Consider the following 15,106-nt stretch of genomic DNA (forward strand, 5'->3'; position numbering starts at 1 on the left):
CCCCTCTTTCTTCTAGGGCCCGGCGCGACACCAACGCCACCTGGTGGCGGCTCTGTATCCGTGTGCACTTCCCCCTCCCTGCCCCCTCACACAGACACACACACACACATACACATACACGCACTAACACATAGTGGATTAGAACCGGCCTACTATATCTACTTATTCAGTACAAATTTTATTTTTTTTAAAGGATAAGTCATTTTATTGTTTAAGGAAATTTAAATATTAAATTGTTACAAAAGAATGCCCAGAGATAGCACACATATGCAAACAAGTTTAAATTGGCGCATATAAAGCGTATATAATACTTAAATAGGTAATTTTAAAGATGTGATTTTAAGATATCTTATGCGCCAGTTTTAGATATTTGCATATGTGTGCTGTCTGGGTGGAAACTAATTTAAGTTTTGTAAGTTTTTGTAAACGAAGTTTTTAATTTAAGTTTATATAGCGGTAGTCATAAATGAAGTAGAAAGCCTGAATGTACTGTGATGTTATGTGATAATTTTAGTTGAATTATTTGTTGTGCCGCTATTTGCGACACGGGATTCGGGATCCACCAAGGATTCGGGAGCAGCAATTAAATAATCACTTCTTTTATTTTTTTTTGTAACTTTTATATATTAATAAACTTTATTATATTCACTTTAATACACAAAGATATTATTTCACACAAATCACTTACACTACACGTGTCGCGATATAACTTTAAGATCGTATTCGAGCAGAGTGACGCGCTACAACTTGTTAAAATTGCTGACTCTACTCTGCTTCGGTCTTCTCATATTTATTGAGGTCTGCGACCTTCTAATTCGGCGCTTCTCGTCAGCGTTCCGATAATCGGTCGAGGGCGTGATCGCGTAATCGCGTCGCGCTCGCGGTTTTAATATTATAATAAACTTATTTCGCCGCGCGTTCCGGTAATCGGTCGAGGGCGTGATCGCGCAATCGAGTTGCGTTCTCGATTCGTATTATTAATTTATATTATTCTTAATATATTATTTCTTGGTTATGGCACAATTGTCACTTGTGCAATTTAGCACTCGTGACATATTAGATAATGTTCTTACAGCCAAACGTGCCTTTAAATCAAATACTAAAGAAAAAAAAGATTAGATAAAGATTTAATATGTTTTCATATTCCTTTACGTAATTTGATATGATTTTCTTAATGGAAACTGTGTCATATAGTTACATAGAGCATCTCGTATATTGGACGCATTATAATAATCATATGTTCTACATTCATTTCTTAGAGGTTGAGGAAATATATTTTCAGATGATTCAACTGATTCCTTCCAATGAGGTAAAATTGGTTCATTTCTAAATTCCAAAATATTATGTAATACGCAAAATGCGATTACTACTTTAGGCACACTGGTATAATGTAAATCTATACGTTTTAATAAACAACGAAATCGTGATTTAATACGTCCAAACGCTCTTTCAATATCTACTCTGTTACTATTCAAATAAACATTAAATGATTCCTCTTGTGGAGTTAAACGTGTAACTTTTGTATATCCTTTCATTAGCCAAGGTAGTAATGGATATGCTGGATCTCCAATCAAAAAATATGGTATTTCAACACCATTAACTAACTTCGTTTTCTGAAATAGGTATTGAGAAAATTTTATTTTCCAAAAATATTGCAAAGTAAATTAATTTTTAAAAATATACCCTTGGAATGATCCGTTCTACTTCTTTATACAGCATAGATGTTTTAAATATAGCTGCATCATGACAAGATCCAGGAGCTTGACAGTTGACATTCATAAACCTTATTAAAATAAAATAATTAATTAATCAATATTGATTTATTGTTACATGTGAAAAGTAAATATTACTTTACCTCAAGTTATTATCTACTACCGCTTGAAGTATAATAGATGGCCATCCTTTGCGGTTGATATAATCTTTATAACCATCTGCAGGTGGTAGAATAGGGATGTGAGTACCATCAATCGCACCTATTACTTATGGAATATTTGTACGAGCTCATATGCTGCAGATATCCTTGCACATTCATTAACATCAGGCATTTTTAGAAACTTTGGCAAAAGTATTTTGTTAATAGCATCAACTGTATTATGAAGGCATCTCCATACAGATGTTTTATGAATCCCGAAAATGTTAGCAACTACACGATATTCGCAGCAACTTGCTAAATAATATAATGTTACAGCCACTTTTAGTTCCACACTCAATGGTTCTCTAGAAACCAAAAATGGAGTAGCAGGACAAAGTTCTGATCGCAGCTCATCACAAATAAATTGAAAAGTAGTACGTTTCATTCTGAAACTTTCAATCCAATCTTCGTTTAAAAAATGATTAGGTACTATTATTTTCCACCAATGTTTACTGCGAGTTTTCATCCAAAATCTTCTTTTTGATCGATTTATTTTCTTTAGATCTTTAAGCATCATGAGTAATACCTTTGTATTATTGCCTTGCATTTTTAATATATTTTGCCAGAATGTTACATGTGTTTGTATGATTGCTAAAGTACACTGATTAATTATATTTGATGCAATTAATTGATAATTTAACAAAATTGTGTTAATACCCATTTTCTTTTTACTCGAGTGATTGTTTGTAGTGTTTAGAAGTTACGTTTGTCATATTCATGAAAGCAAAAATTAAGTTGGCTCTACTGAAACAACAAATCTTATTCACTTCAATTCTACTTCCAATGGAAACAGTACACCAAGTTTGATCTATACCGTAGTAGAACCGAATTGAGGGTTAAGGCTTAAACACAATAGGCAATAGGAACAGGGAACAGAGAATAAGAGCTGTCCAATCAGAGCTCAGGATATAAATGCGATACATAACCCATATTAATACAAGCTCACCACTACAAACATGCATGGGAGACACACACGTGGAATAGGCAATAAGAACAGTTTTTCAACGTGTTGGAATCTCATTACCTATTCCTGTTGCCTGCCTGTTGCCTGTTGTTTATCTACTGTTTTGAAATTTCATTCGCGAATATAGTTTTGGCAAAAGTTTAGTTCAAGGAAAACATGATATTTAATCACGAATACTGCCAAAAAAGGAAATTTGACGATTCGATGGAGGATACTAGCATTTTAGAAAACGAAGACAGCTTGGATGTAGAATTTTTCACACAGAATCAAAAATATGGGGACGATCTTTTAATAGATTTAATCCGATCTCGTCCATTTCTTTATGATAAAAAAATGAAAGAATATCGAGATATTCAAATGAAAGAAAATGCATGGGCAGAGATATCTTCTATTTTAGAAGTTTCAGGTACATACATTACAATTAAACTGAATATATTTTTTAAATCATTTTTTTTAATATAACTAAGTACATATTGAATATTACTCGTTTAATATAAATAAGCTATTTAAATAGTTCTAATATTATAGTATATTTACCTAAATCAATTATCTTTTTTGCTGTATATGTGTTAATATAAAAAGTAAATTAACATTTAGATCAGTCGTTTATTTATACTTTTCCTGCTGAAAATTTTTTTTTCTTAAATATTAAGAAAAAGAGTTTATTAAATCTAATTTTATTTAAATTGTAGCTAGCATTACAATTTATGAATGATGATGACAATGTTTTATGCATATTATATAGTATCTGACTGTCAATTACGTTGGTTACGTCTTCGGCAACGCTTTAGTAAGGAGAGGCAACTACGAGAAAATGAAACGAGAAGTGGGGCAGGAAAACCAAAAAGACAAAAATGGGTTCTATTCGATAACTTAAGTTTTTTAGAGAAGATTGTTACTCCAAGAAGGTTAATTTCATGTTTTATATATAAGAAAGATTATAGACTTTTAATTTAATATATTTTATAAACTTTGTTTATATATATATATACATATCTTATTTTTATGATTTTAGAACTTATTCTAATGTTACCGAAAAAGTCAGTTCGTGTATGAATACTCAATCTTTTGTGCAAAAGCCTGCACAAAATGAAACGTATGATGAAATACATAGTGATAAAGCTAATGTACGAGAGAGAGAAATTATTATTTTTAAAATAAACTATAGATCGGTATACAATAAATTTAACCATTATAGTGTGGTAGCAACATCAGTAGAAATGTCACGTAAAGAATATTTCATTTTTAGAAAACCTTTGTATTTTTGTCTATAATATTTTGAAGAACATACATATATTCATATATGTGACACATTTATATTTTGATCTATTTAATATATTATACACAGTATATTCACATTATATCTCATACTAGAATCTTCTAATACAGTTATGGTTTAAATAATGGTTATATTCAATGTGTACCAACCATACATTGTAAATTATTTAAAAAGTACGAATACAATTTATTTCTTGTTTTTAGATGGAATTACGCTCTGTAAGTGAGCAGTTTAGTTTTGGCAACAACGGACAGGAAATGCAATCTATGCATGTAAGTACTGTTATATATATTAGGTACGCAAAAAAATTCTGAGTTTTATATTTGTAATATCAAATTAATAATAAATATATATGCATAAGATGAACAATTCATATATTTAATTTCCTTTCAGCCATCATCGTTTTCACAGATGCAATCATTCACTCCGTTATTAGCACAATATCAACATAATCAAAGTAACTCGTCTGTACAGTATTCTAATATATCTAATGCAAATCAATCTTCATTTGTAAGTAATTTTTAGAATAGTATAGTAAGACTTTAAAAAGTATAATACAAATGACATTTATGTTTATAAATTTAACTTCTTTTAGTCGTCAGCATCTGTGCAATTGACACCTGAATCGACATCTTCATCGATGAGATCCACACCTTCACCAATGCTGAGATCCACACCTTCACCAATGCTAAGAGCGACACCTTCACCAATACGACCATCATCTGCTCCTTCACCACCCAGAATGCCAATTCCACAAATAAACGAGCCATTGACTTCGGCGAAAACGTTAAATACGCCTTTATCTTGTTTCACTGAAACGAGAAGACCTTCAAAAAGGCCTAAAGACGCTGTAGAAACAGCCTTTTGCCAAATGAATACTACGCTTAATACAGTAGCATCTAAAATTGTCCAAAATCAAAACGATAGTGATATTCAGGATCCGGATGTGATCATCGGTAAACTTGTGACAGCGGAGCTAAAAAGAACAATGGAGCCAATGAAGAGTACCTTGAAAAGGAAGTTCTTGGAAATTATGTACTCACATAATGAATAATAAGCAGCTTTTCTTTTAGAAGACAATCGACACAAGTATTGTTTTATTATATTGTTATATTATAGTTTTCGTCTGTGTACATTGTCGGAAATCATCCATTAATAAAATATGTATAAGCTTATACTTATTATATTATAAACATATTATATTATAAAATATTTATATTATTATAAATACTTAAGGCCTACGCACAATAGAAGAAATATTAGGAACAAATATTAAATATAAGAATTTCAACCTGTCAGAAAGCGTACATTCCACAGTACACAGTTCTGATAGGTTAAAATTCTTATATTTAATATCTGTTCCTAATATTTCTCCTATTGTGCGTAAACCCTTATATTATAAAATATGAGCGTACATAATAGAAAGATAAATTAAATCATAAGTTTTAAAGTGTAAACCTTTATAAGTTTTAAAATAAATCATATTTGTTAATATTACAAAAAATAATCCGTACTCGACTTCTAGATGCACGTTTTCTTATTGTTTTGATCGTTAAAGAGTCATTATTACTATTATTCTTACGTCACATCATGATATTGTCCACGTCGTATGTATTCGTACTGCCACGGTACCTCACCTGTAGGAGTTAAAAAATATGAAGAGAGCATATCTCGCATTTCATATGCTTCTCTAGCAGCTCGATGTGCACTAGTAGTTAAATTTCTTAAATTGTTTATCTCTAACTGATCTCTCCATTCGCCTGAAATTACATTTCCTTCGTTAGTTTCTCGATCCACATACTGACTTGGACAATACCTTTGATGATGTGGTGATTTTTCATCATTTTTTGTTTTCAAAAAATTATGTAAACACATTGCTGCTACAACGAATTTAACAGCAACATCTGGGCTTGAACATATCGGCTTGCGAAAGATCCTCCATCTAGACACAAGGATTCCAAACGTATTTTCGATCGTCCTTCGAGCACGCGATAAGCGATAATTAAAAATCTTTTTCTGTTCGTTCAGATTTCTTCCTGGATAAGGTCGCATCATATTTACTGTCATTTGAAAGGCTTCATCGCCAACGAAATATAAATATGTTTTTTCCTCAGAACCAGGTAGACGTACTTTTCTTTTCGGAAAATTTAAACTACTTTCATATAAAGCCTTGCCAAATATTGATCTAGAAAGGATTCCTCCGTCACTTTCACTACCAAATGCACCAACATCGAACATAGTGAATTTATATTTGCTATCGCAAGCAGCCATCAGCACGATGCTAAACGTTTTTTTGTAGTTGAAATACATTGATCCAGAGTTTCTTGGTGCTTGTAAAGTTATGTGCTTACCATCTATTGCACCGATACAATTCGGTAAATTCCATTCAGCTAAAAAATCCTTGCTGATATGTTTCCATTCATCTTCTGAAGGGGCTTTCATGTATAATGGCATTAGAACTTTGGCTAACACTTCACATGTCTCCTTTATAATTTTATGAGCAGTAGACTCTCCTACTCTATAAGCAAGAGCCACTGATAGTACTTGATCGCCAGTTGCCAAATATCTACAAGCCAATTTTTGGAATTGAAAGAATTAAAAAATTAATTATTTTATTATTTTACTTTCATTAAATATTAAAATATATTTATAAAATGTTAAAATAATACCTAACACAATTATCATATTTTACCTTAATGTTATCGCAAGTCGCTGCTCTGGACAAATCGGAGTTCTCAAGCTTGTTTTCTGTAAGTATGGTCTAATCATTTGTAGAAGCTCATTAAATATATCCACATTCATCCTGGTATATCGAAAGAAGAGATCAGCATCTTCTTTCAACTCTGCAAAAAGCGTTGCGAAATCGCCATACTCGCTACGCTTCACATTTATAGGTCGTACCCACCACCTTCTATTGATCCAGTACTTATTTTTTTTCTTTCTCCTCATAGCGTATAATCCTAGCCCAAGTATTTGCGCAGTAACAATAAATAACAATACATTATTTTCAAAATGATTATCCATTGCGAAAAAACCAACATCAATGAGTAGGTTATGTATGCGAATATATACATTGAACTAACATGAGCTCTGATTGGACGGCTCGTTATTCCCTGTTGCCTGTGCCTATTGCCTGTGCCTATTGTGTTTAAGCCTTTACGGTGGAAACTAGACCACAGATGCGAAATACTGTGGTATGAGCATGCGCTGCGGTCATATTTTCATGCTCTATGGTCATATGCGCATGTGTTTGTGTATTAGGTAAATTCGCTGACTCACTGCTTTACAAAATATAAACGAAAGCACTGCTTTACAAAATATAAACGAAAGCACTGCTTTACGAACAGATTCACCATTCTCAAAATAAATCTCTTTTTTTGTTTTAAAGTAGTGATATGAATTTGTTTGTAAAGCGGTGCATTCGTTTGTAAAGCAGTGCATTCGTTTTTAAAGCAGTGAATTTGTTTGTAAAGCAGTTAATTTGTTTGTAAAGCAGTGCATTTGTTTGTAAAGCAGTGAATTGGTTTGTAATGACTCCCGCAGACAGAACGCGGCAACGCTTGCCGCGCGGCGGAAGTTGCCGCGATAGCCAATCAGCATCTCGCCGGCAAGATATTGATTGGTTATCGTGCCAACTTCCGCCGCGCGGCAAATGTTTCCGCGTTCTGTCTGCGGGAGCCATAAAGCAATGAATTTACCTAAGGCCGGAATCAGACTACGCATTGAAAATTGAGATTGAAGATTGAAGATTGAAATTTAACTAATGAGGATAAAGAAATTTTAACTCCTATTATTTTGATTAGTCAAAATTCAATCTTTCAATCTTCAATCTCAATCTTCAATGCGTAGTCTGATTCCGGCCTAATACACATGCGCACATGATCATAGAACATGAAAATATGACCGCAGCGCAAGCTCACAACGCAGTATTTCGCGGCTGTGACAGATTTCCTGAATAGTCGTCAATTTTAACGCTTAAAGGTGCCTTTTCATGAGCTGCTGAAACTAGCCTTTCCAGTTCGTGAAAAGGCACCTTAATATCTCGGTTCGCAAGGCAGAGCGATTTTTTTTGCCAGATTCTTTCGTTTCGTGCAAAAACGCATCGATCGAGTATACTTTTATTAAAATTTGAGGTGAACGGGGTCTTCTTAACATTTACCCTTCTTTTTTAAAAAAAATTTGGTGACACTGTTAAACAATCCCTCTTTCTCTCCTTCAACGACACGACGCGTAACGCGCTGAGTGAAAACTCAGCCTAAGGCCGGGTTCACAACTTGACGGAAAAACGGAAAGCGGAATAGCAGTTAACCGATCAAAACTCGCGCTGGTAGTAAATAGTACAAAACTAACAGAAAGTCGACTACCTGATTGGCTACTGCTTTTCCGTTTTTCCGTCAAGGTGTGAATCCGCCCTAAGGGTGCAATCCATGAAGCGAATCGCGGATTTTGCAAACAGATCTAACAGAATAATTCTGCGATTGGCGATCCACTAATTTCGGAACGCACCTGAAATGCGCGCATATGCCTGAAACGGATCCAGCCTTTATGTACATCAAATTTATCGAAATATAAAACAAATAAAAGAAATAGATTCATAATTGTAATGCACATAATGAGCGTAGCGTGAAACGAAATGCAGTCGCAAATGAGCTAGAGTAGCTAGAAAGATGGAAAGTAAAGCCCAAGGCACAATGCGAGGGAAGAACGATAGCGATAAGTTTCAACCTATCAAAAATGTGTATTCCGGTGTATTCGATTTCTGATAAATTTCAACTTATCAGAATACATCGGAATACATATTTTTGATAGGTTGAAACTTATCGCTATCGCTATTCCTTCGCATTGTGTCTCGGGCTTTACTTATTTCGCGCATGCGCACTCCATTTTGTGCTACATAAAAGCAGCAGAGTTGCGCTACTGTATATACTGTGGTATAGTAACACTGGCGCCTGGCGCTAATATCTGTTTATTGCATTTTCGCGGGCATTGCATCACCCTTTCGTTTCCTTATGTACGATTTACTTTTGAGACGTGATCTGGCCGTATCGACCTCCTATTATATATTTTCGAGGCGGGAGCCATTAATAGAAGAAGATTTATAATAATATATAGTAGAAGAAGAAGAAGAAGACTGTGCGTACTGCCTAATACGACTAGCAAAGCTTATAATACAGGATTGCAGAAGAACAAATGGAAGAGGAAACGGAAATATAAGTATTATTATATATTCACAAATAATAATTTTTTATTTTTATTTAATAAACTTTCTGTAACAAAAATGTTACTTCCTTTTGCAGTAATACTGACACCTCAAACAAAGTAGCAGCTCTCAAAGCTGAAATAAAGAATTTGCAGCAGCAACTCGCTGCTACAAATAGGGTGGCCAACCGTCCCGAATTTTACGGGAAGTCCCGATTTTCGACTCTTTTAAAGACGTCCCGACCCTAAGCGGGACGCTATTTGTCCCGATTTTAGTGATATCACACGCCACAGTCCACACTGCAAATTGGTCATTGTCATTGACGTCACCGTCATCAGTGTCGTCAGTGACGAGACAGATATTTGTCAAGAATTTTACAAATATGTTCGAGAGAATAAGAATATGTTGAAATGTACAAAGTCACAAAAAAAATATTGTTTTAAGCTTTAAACTATTGTATTTCAAACATATTGTTATGTTTTGTTGTGATATTTGGTAAACCTTCGGAAAAACGTCCTCCCTCGAAAAAAAATCGTAACTATGTGTTTCCGATGTATTTTTGCCTCCCGAATTCGAATATGATGGTAAAATTTGGCGGTCAGACATATTAAACTCGCTATCTTGAAAAACCCGCTGAAAAACACATTTTTTCTGATTTTTTTATATTTATCTTGACAAGTACGAATGTGACAAAAAAATGTGTCAAACAGAAAATGTAGAGCATATAATTCTCTATAAAAAAAGTTCTATGCATTTTTTTCATAATCGCAAAAGAAAGCACGTAAAACAGCGATGAAAGTGGATGAGCATAAGAATGACCAGTCTAGCGCTCTATAAGCCTACGAATTGATAATTATATGGAAACATACTTCATGTGGGATTCATTATGAGTAATATCTGTTGGTTGGAGATTAGGCTAGTATAAAAACGGGGGATCTGGGGGCGGAGCCCCCCCAGCACGCAAGCACCCCGTAGGACCTTAATCTTCAAGGTTTTATTAAAGTTAAATCGAATTAATGTCACTATTAGCTACGAAAACGTACCCAGAATGCGCCACGGGGAGGCTAGCGACCGTGCATTCCATGTGTAAATGTTTGTGTGTAGGTATATATGTATGCGTGCGATCGTATGTGTGTATGTGTGCATGTTGTGTCTATGTGTGTATGTGTGTGTGTGTGTTCTGTGCACGCGATTAATTTTTATTTTAATCATCCAAAGATGGATCATCAACGTTTTCGACTTGCTTGTTTGTTGCCAGAGTAGTTTGAAATTCGCTGATTAATTTGAAAAAAAACATCAATGCGTTCGGTTCGAGAATGTGCTCTTTTAAACAAGTATTCAGCTAAATATGTATGGAGATTCTCTTCCTTCGTTCCATATTTCGAGACGTTTGCGCGAACTTCTCGCCAAGTGCGCTCAATTCCTTGAGTATGGGCACCAGTGTCTGGATCGATGAAGTTTAGGCTGTGGTTGACGGACAGATGGACGAAACCTTCATCGGATAAGCAGTTATACGCTTTCCATTTATCTGACATAATGTGCGTTCCAGGAAGGATCCAATTTTTAATACACTGTAAAAGTGTTTTGCTGGTTCGCTCTATAACAGGAACGAGAAATACCTTTTTTGTACCTCGTTCATATCCTCCGAACACCCATTTACCTGTCACTAATCGACCTCGGTTATATTTTCGTTTCCCAAATTTTGCTTCATCGATCTCTACAATAACATTTGGCCCACCCAACTGTTGAGAATGTTTTTCAGCCCAGTATACGCAAAGTTCTCTACAGAAGGAACTCCAATTAACAATTGTCTCTGCTCCTAATTTTAAATCGCTTTTGACGAAGTCCCATCTTGGAACTGGCAATCAAAGAAAATGGGCGATGAAAGTACATGCCGAAGAAAGTGGTAAATGCACGTTTTGAAACCACGTACCATTCGTAATCGATTGTGAAAAATTGCATTGCATTTTCTTCTTTTCCTTTTTATTAACGGACATGGTGATGGATTTTCTGCATCGAAACATCAACGTTTCCCGATTTACATTCAGTTCTGATGAACATTTCGGGCATTTAATTTTGTCCTTGAAAACGTTAGATGCAATTAAAAAATCCACACACCATGTTTCGTTATATGCCAAATGGATGAATTTGCTGTAATTCATAGCAGTGATATCACTCATTTTTATCGTATTTATGCTCTTCGATAATTACACTTTGTATACACTATAATACTTCAATAAACGCACTGTCTAACAGAACTGTACAGAGGCACACGACGATTGTACTGTTGCTATGATGGTACTGTCGGGGCAGACCTCTGTCGACGGTGTGGGTGCGGGGGGTGGCCGAAGGCCACCCCCTTGCACCCGCCTGCCCGTGTGTGTGTTCCATTCGTTATATAACGATTATGACCCAGGTAGCAAACACACGTCATTTTGACGTCAAATTCTGGTCATGTTGGTACGAATGACGTCAAGTGACCAAAAAGTGACCAACCGATATTATAACGTCATTATGACATCGTCATAATGACGTTATAATGACGTTATATTTTGGTTCTCCTTAATTTTCCTTTTAATAAGAAAAAAGATATAGTAATAGTAACCAAAAAGAAATAATTAAACACAAATAGCTGATTATCATTGAATTATTTTGTTAAAATAACAAAATACAATTTTTTTGTTAAATGAACAAAATATTGTAAATTTTTTTATTTAGCGGCGGTACACATTTATTTGCTTACTTACTTTTTGTAAATAACAAGGTAAAATTTTGTTGCCATTATAAAATAAGTGTTCTTTTTGTAATTTTAACAAAATAATCTGTTTGGGTAGACAAAATATTTTTATTAAAAGTATATATAGACAATTTGAAACATCTCTGTCAATAAGGTAACAGTGGAGCAGTACGTTAGGTGAACGACTCAGAACAGGACCATGGATCAAGTCACGAGTTCAAATCCTATCAGGTTTAAAAGTTTTTTCCTAGGTATTATTAGTCAGTTCAGCACTTAAGGAGAGGACACAAATGATGGAGAAAGAAATCTAATTAATAAGAACTGCTGTAACTTTTTTTTTTTCGTGTGCGTCCACATGCGTGCGAGCAATATGGCACCCAATGAGGATCTGTCATACGCATGACATTCACGCGTGCGGATAATTTTGCACGCGTGAATGCACTGTGAGACCATTGTGCGCGCATTTTGTTATCTGGGAACATGATGTTAAAATGACGTCCTTGCAATGACGTCAATAATTTTGCGACATTAGTACGTCATTAGTACGTCATTAAAACGTCATTTAATGACGTCAGTCATGGTCAGTAAATGACCCAAATTTGACGTCAAAATGACGTATATTTGCTACCTGGGGAGTCTATTACTTGATATTTTACACACACACACACACACACACACGGGCGGGTGCAAGGGGGTGGCCTTCGGCCACCCCCCCGCACTCACACCGTCGACAGAGGTCTGCCCCGACAGTACAATCGTAGAAGTCGTGCGCCCCTCAGCAGGGGGGGAGGGGAGGTGGACAGAGGTCTGCCCCGACAGTATAATCCTAGAAGTCGTGCGCCCCTCAGCAGGGGGGGAGGGGAGGTGGACAGAGGTCTGCCCCGACAGTATAATCGTAGAAGTCGTGCGCCCCTCAACAGGGGGGGAGGGGAGGTGGACAGAGGTCTGCCTCGACAGTATAATCATGATTATACTCATGTTCGCCCTTCATTTACGGGCTTACCATTGACAATACGAAGAAAATGCATAGTACCTTTTTTGTAGAGAATTTTATGTTCTTTATTTTTTGTTTGAAACATTTTCTCGTCTGATGCGTATTTTTTGAAATAAATGCAAAAAAACTGGAAAAAATCATGTTTTTTGACAGTTTTTTCAAGATAGCGGCTTCAATGTGTCCGACCGCCAAATTTTATTATCATATTCGAATTCGGGAGGCAAAAATACATCGGAAACACATAGTTACGATTTTTTTTCGAGGGAGGACGTCTTTCCGAAGGTTTACCTGATATTTAATTTCATGTCATTTAATTTTATAAATACATTTCATAAATAAGAATAAATTTAATAATATATATTTCATTTATTGAATGATAGTTAATAAAGGGATCACGTATTGCGTTATATATTACAAGGTGCCTTCGTAACGTTTTGTAATTTTTTTCTTTCTTTCCCTCTCTTTTTTTTACTTATAACCTTGTGTCCCGAATTTTGGGGATGTGTCCCGAAATTTTAAGGTTCACATCCCGAAATCAACTATTCAAAAGTTGGCCACCCTAGCTACAAATCCACCATTGCGGCCACAGTTGTCCGGCTCAACCGAGCCATCTCAGTCAACGCCGGCTGAGCCCATACCGACGACCGACCAATCCCAACGTCAGCCTCAGTCATCAAATACACAAGAGCTTATAATGAGACGTAAGTGTACAAATAACAATATACAGTAGAATCATTTCCTGGATTATCCAACCTTGTTATCAGTTTCTGTGATGGCAGATATGCTCAAAAAATCGTACGTAACGCTATTGTCATGTAAGCTCAAAGAATATTGAGGTTGAATAATAAGGAATATAGCTTACTTCCGTATACTATAATTATCCTGGACCGAATGCCCTAGAAAAAAAGGATAGTATCTTGAGGAATGAAGATAAATGCCAATTCTACAAGTAGACAAAAATTGTATTATACAAGAGTTACTTTTCGTCTGCATTTATCATTGCTATTCATCTTCTTTCCACAGGACACTGTTTTTTTTTTTATAGTATTCAAAGAGATTTGTAAAGATGGCAAAATAAAATTATAACAATTATAATTATAATAATATAACAAATTAATTTCTTTTTTTCAGCAAAACGATGGAAAAGGGGAATAGGACGTGGACGAGGTCAGGGACGAGGTTGCGGTAGAGGTTCTACAATAATATACAAAATTAATATGTAAAACATAATATATATAATAAACGTTTATATTATAAAATTGTAACGATGCACCCTGCAATGCATCGTTCCGACGATACCAGTCGCCAAGAGCGTTATTAGATATCGTTATATCTCACGATATTAGAAATTTCCGCCGACGACAGTAGTAACCGAGGTTCCGACCGAACGCGTCCGAAGATCGCCGAACGATCTGCGTTTCGCGCTATCCGCCGCTCCGACCGAACGCGACCGAACATCGCCGATCGACAATCCCCTCCGCAGGAATTGCCGACCGCCGAGCGATAACGGAAAAGACCGTAATAATAAGAGCGGGAGCAATAATTAGTATAAAACGCGTAATTATTGCTCCGAGAGCTCTCTTCTATCCTAACCGCCGCTCCATTACGAATTCCGCTCCGATCCTAGCTCCGGTGATCCAACGCGAAAAGGGAGTCAAGTGTTCTTGATTTCCGTCAAGCGTTCTTGACAGTCGATCACCAAACTTCTTGCTCCGCTGGCCGTACGACGCGAAAAGGGGGTTAAGCGTTTTTTGCCTCCGTCGAGCGTTCTCGACAGCCGTACGCCAGTATCCTAGAACTAACGCACCGGCGAGAAAAAGGGGTGAAGTGTTCTTCGTCTCCGCCAAGCGTTCTTGGCAGTCGGTCGTTAGAATATCTGTGCCTGTTACATTCCACGAAGCGTCCCTCATTGCATAGAGGGAACGCCCACCGCGTTATCCGCGTCGCGACCGTCATCCGCCGCTGGCGTATACTTCGCGTACGCGTATTTGTATCGTTATACCGCCGACCGCGTCTCGCG

General features: G+C 36.0%; 3 protein-coding genes across 3 annotated transcripts; 1 reads left to right on the forward strand and 2 right to left on the reverse strand.

Annotated features, from left to right (window-relative positions):
- Positions 1-1,435: 1,435 nt before the first annotated feature.
- LOC108783212 (putative nuclease HARBI1) lies at positions 1,436-2,297 on the reverse strand (the record flags this gene model as incomplete). Its single annotated transcript, XM_018551726.1, has 4 exons — positions 2,027-2,297; positions 1,856-1,973; positions 1,684-1,783; positions 1,436-1,613 (listed from the first exon to the last, which is right to left on the reverse strand). Coding segments are annotated over exons 1-4 (667 nt in total), but the record flags the coding sequence as incomplete, so codon positions are not given.
- A 2,097-nt stretch (positions 2,298-4,394) lies between these two features.
- LOC108783214 (uncharacterized) lies at positions 4,395-5,231 on the forward strand. The gene is made up of 3 exons (XM_018551728.1): positions 4,395-4,427; positions 4,549-4,665; positions 4,751-5,231. Exons 1-3 carry the CDS (start codon positions 4,413-4,415, stop codon positions 5,207-5,209), a joined length of 591 nt encoding a protein of 196 aa, XP_018407230.1. The 5' UTR covers positions 4,395-4,412; the 3' UTR covers positions 5,210-5,231.
- Positions 5,232-5,733: 502 nt separating this feature from the next.
- On the reverse strand, positions 5,734-7,163 carry LOC108783213 (uncharacterized). The gene is made up of 2 exons (XM_018551727.1): positions 6,848-7,163; positions 5,734-6,721 (listed from the first exon to the last, which is right to left on the reverse strand). The coding sequence occupies exons 1-2, from the start codon at positions 7,102-7,104 to the stop codon at positions 5,734-5,736; spliced, it is 1,245 nt and encodes a 414-aa protein (XP_018407229.1). The 5' UTR covers positions 7,105-7,163.
- Between the last annotated feature and the right edge of the window lie 7,943 nt (positions 7,164-15,106).

The sequence above is a fragment of the Cyphomyrmex costatus genome, unplaced genomic scaffold, assembly GCF_001594065.2.
Source record: "Cyphomyrmex costatus isolate MS0001 unplaced genomic scaffold, Ccosl1.0 scaffold1448, whole genome shotgun sequence".
Taxonomy (NCBI): domain Eukaryota; kingdom Metazoa; phylum Arthropoda; class Insecta; order Hymenoptera; family Formicidae; genus Cyphomyrmex; species Cyphomyrmex costatus.

Coding starts and splice junctions, on each gene's coding strand:
- LOC108783214 (XM_018551728.1), top strand. Junction 4,666..4,750: donor ATGCAAATCAATCTTCATTT/GTAAGTAATTTT, acceptor AACTTCTTTTAG/TCGTCAGCATCTGTGCAATT.
- LOC108783213 (XM_018551727.1), bottom strand. CDS start 7,104: ATGAGGAGAAAGAAAAAAAATAAGTACTGGATCAATAGAAGGTGGTGG. Junction 6,722..6,847: donor CGACTTGCGATAACATTAAG/GTAAAATATGAT, acceptor ATTGGCTTGTAG/ATATTTGGCAACTGGCGATC.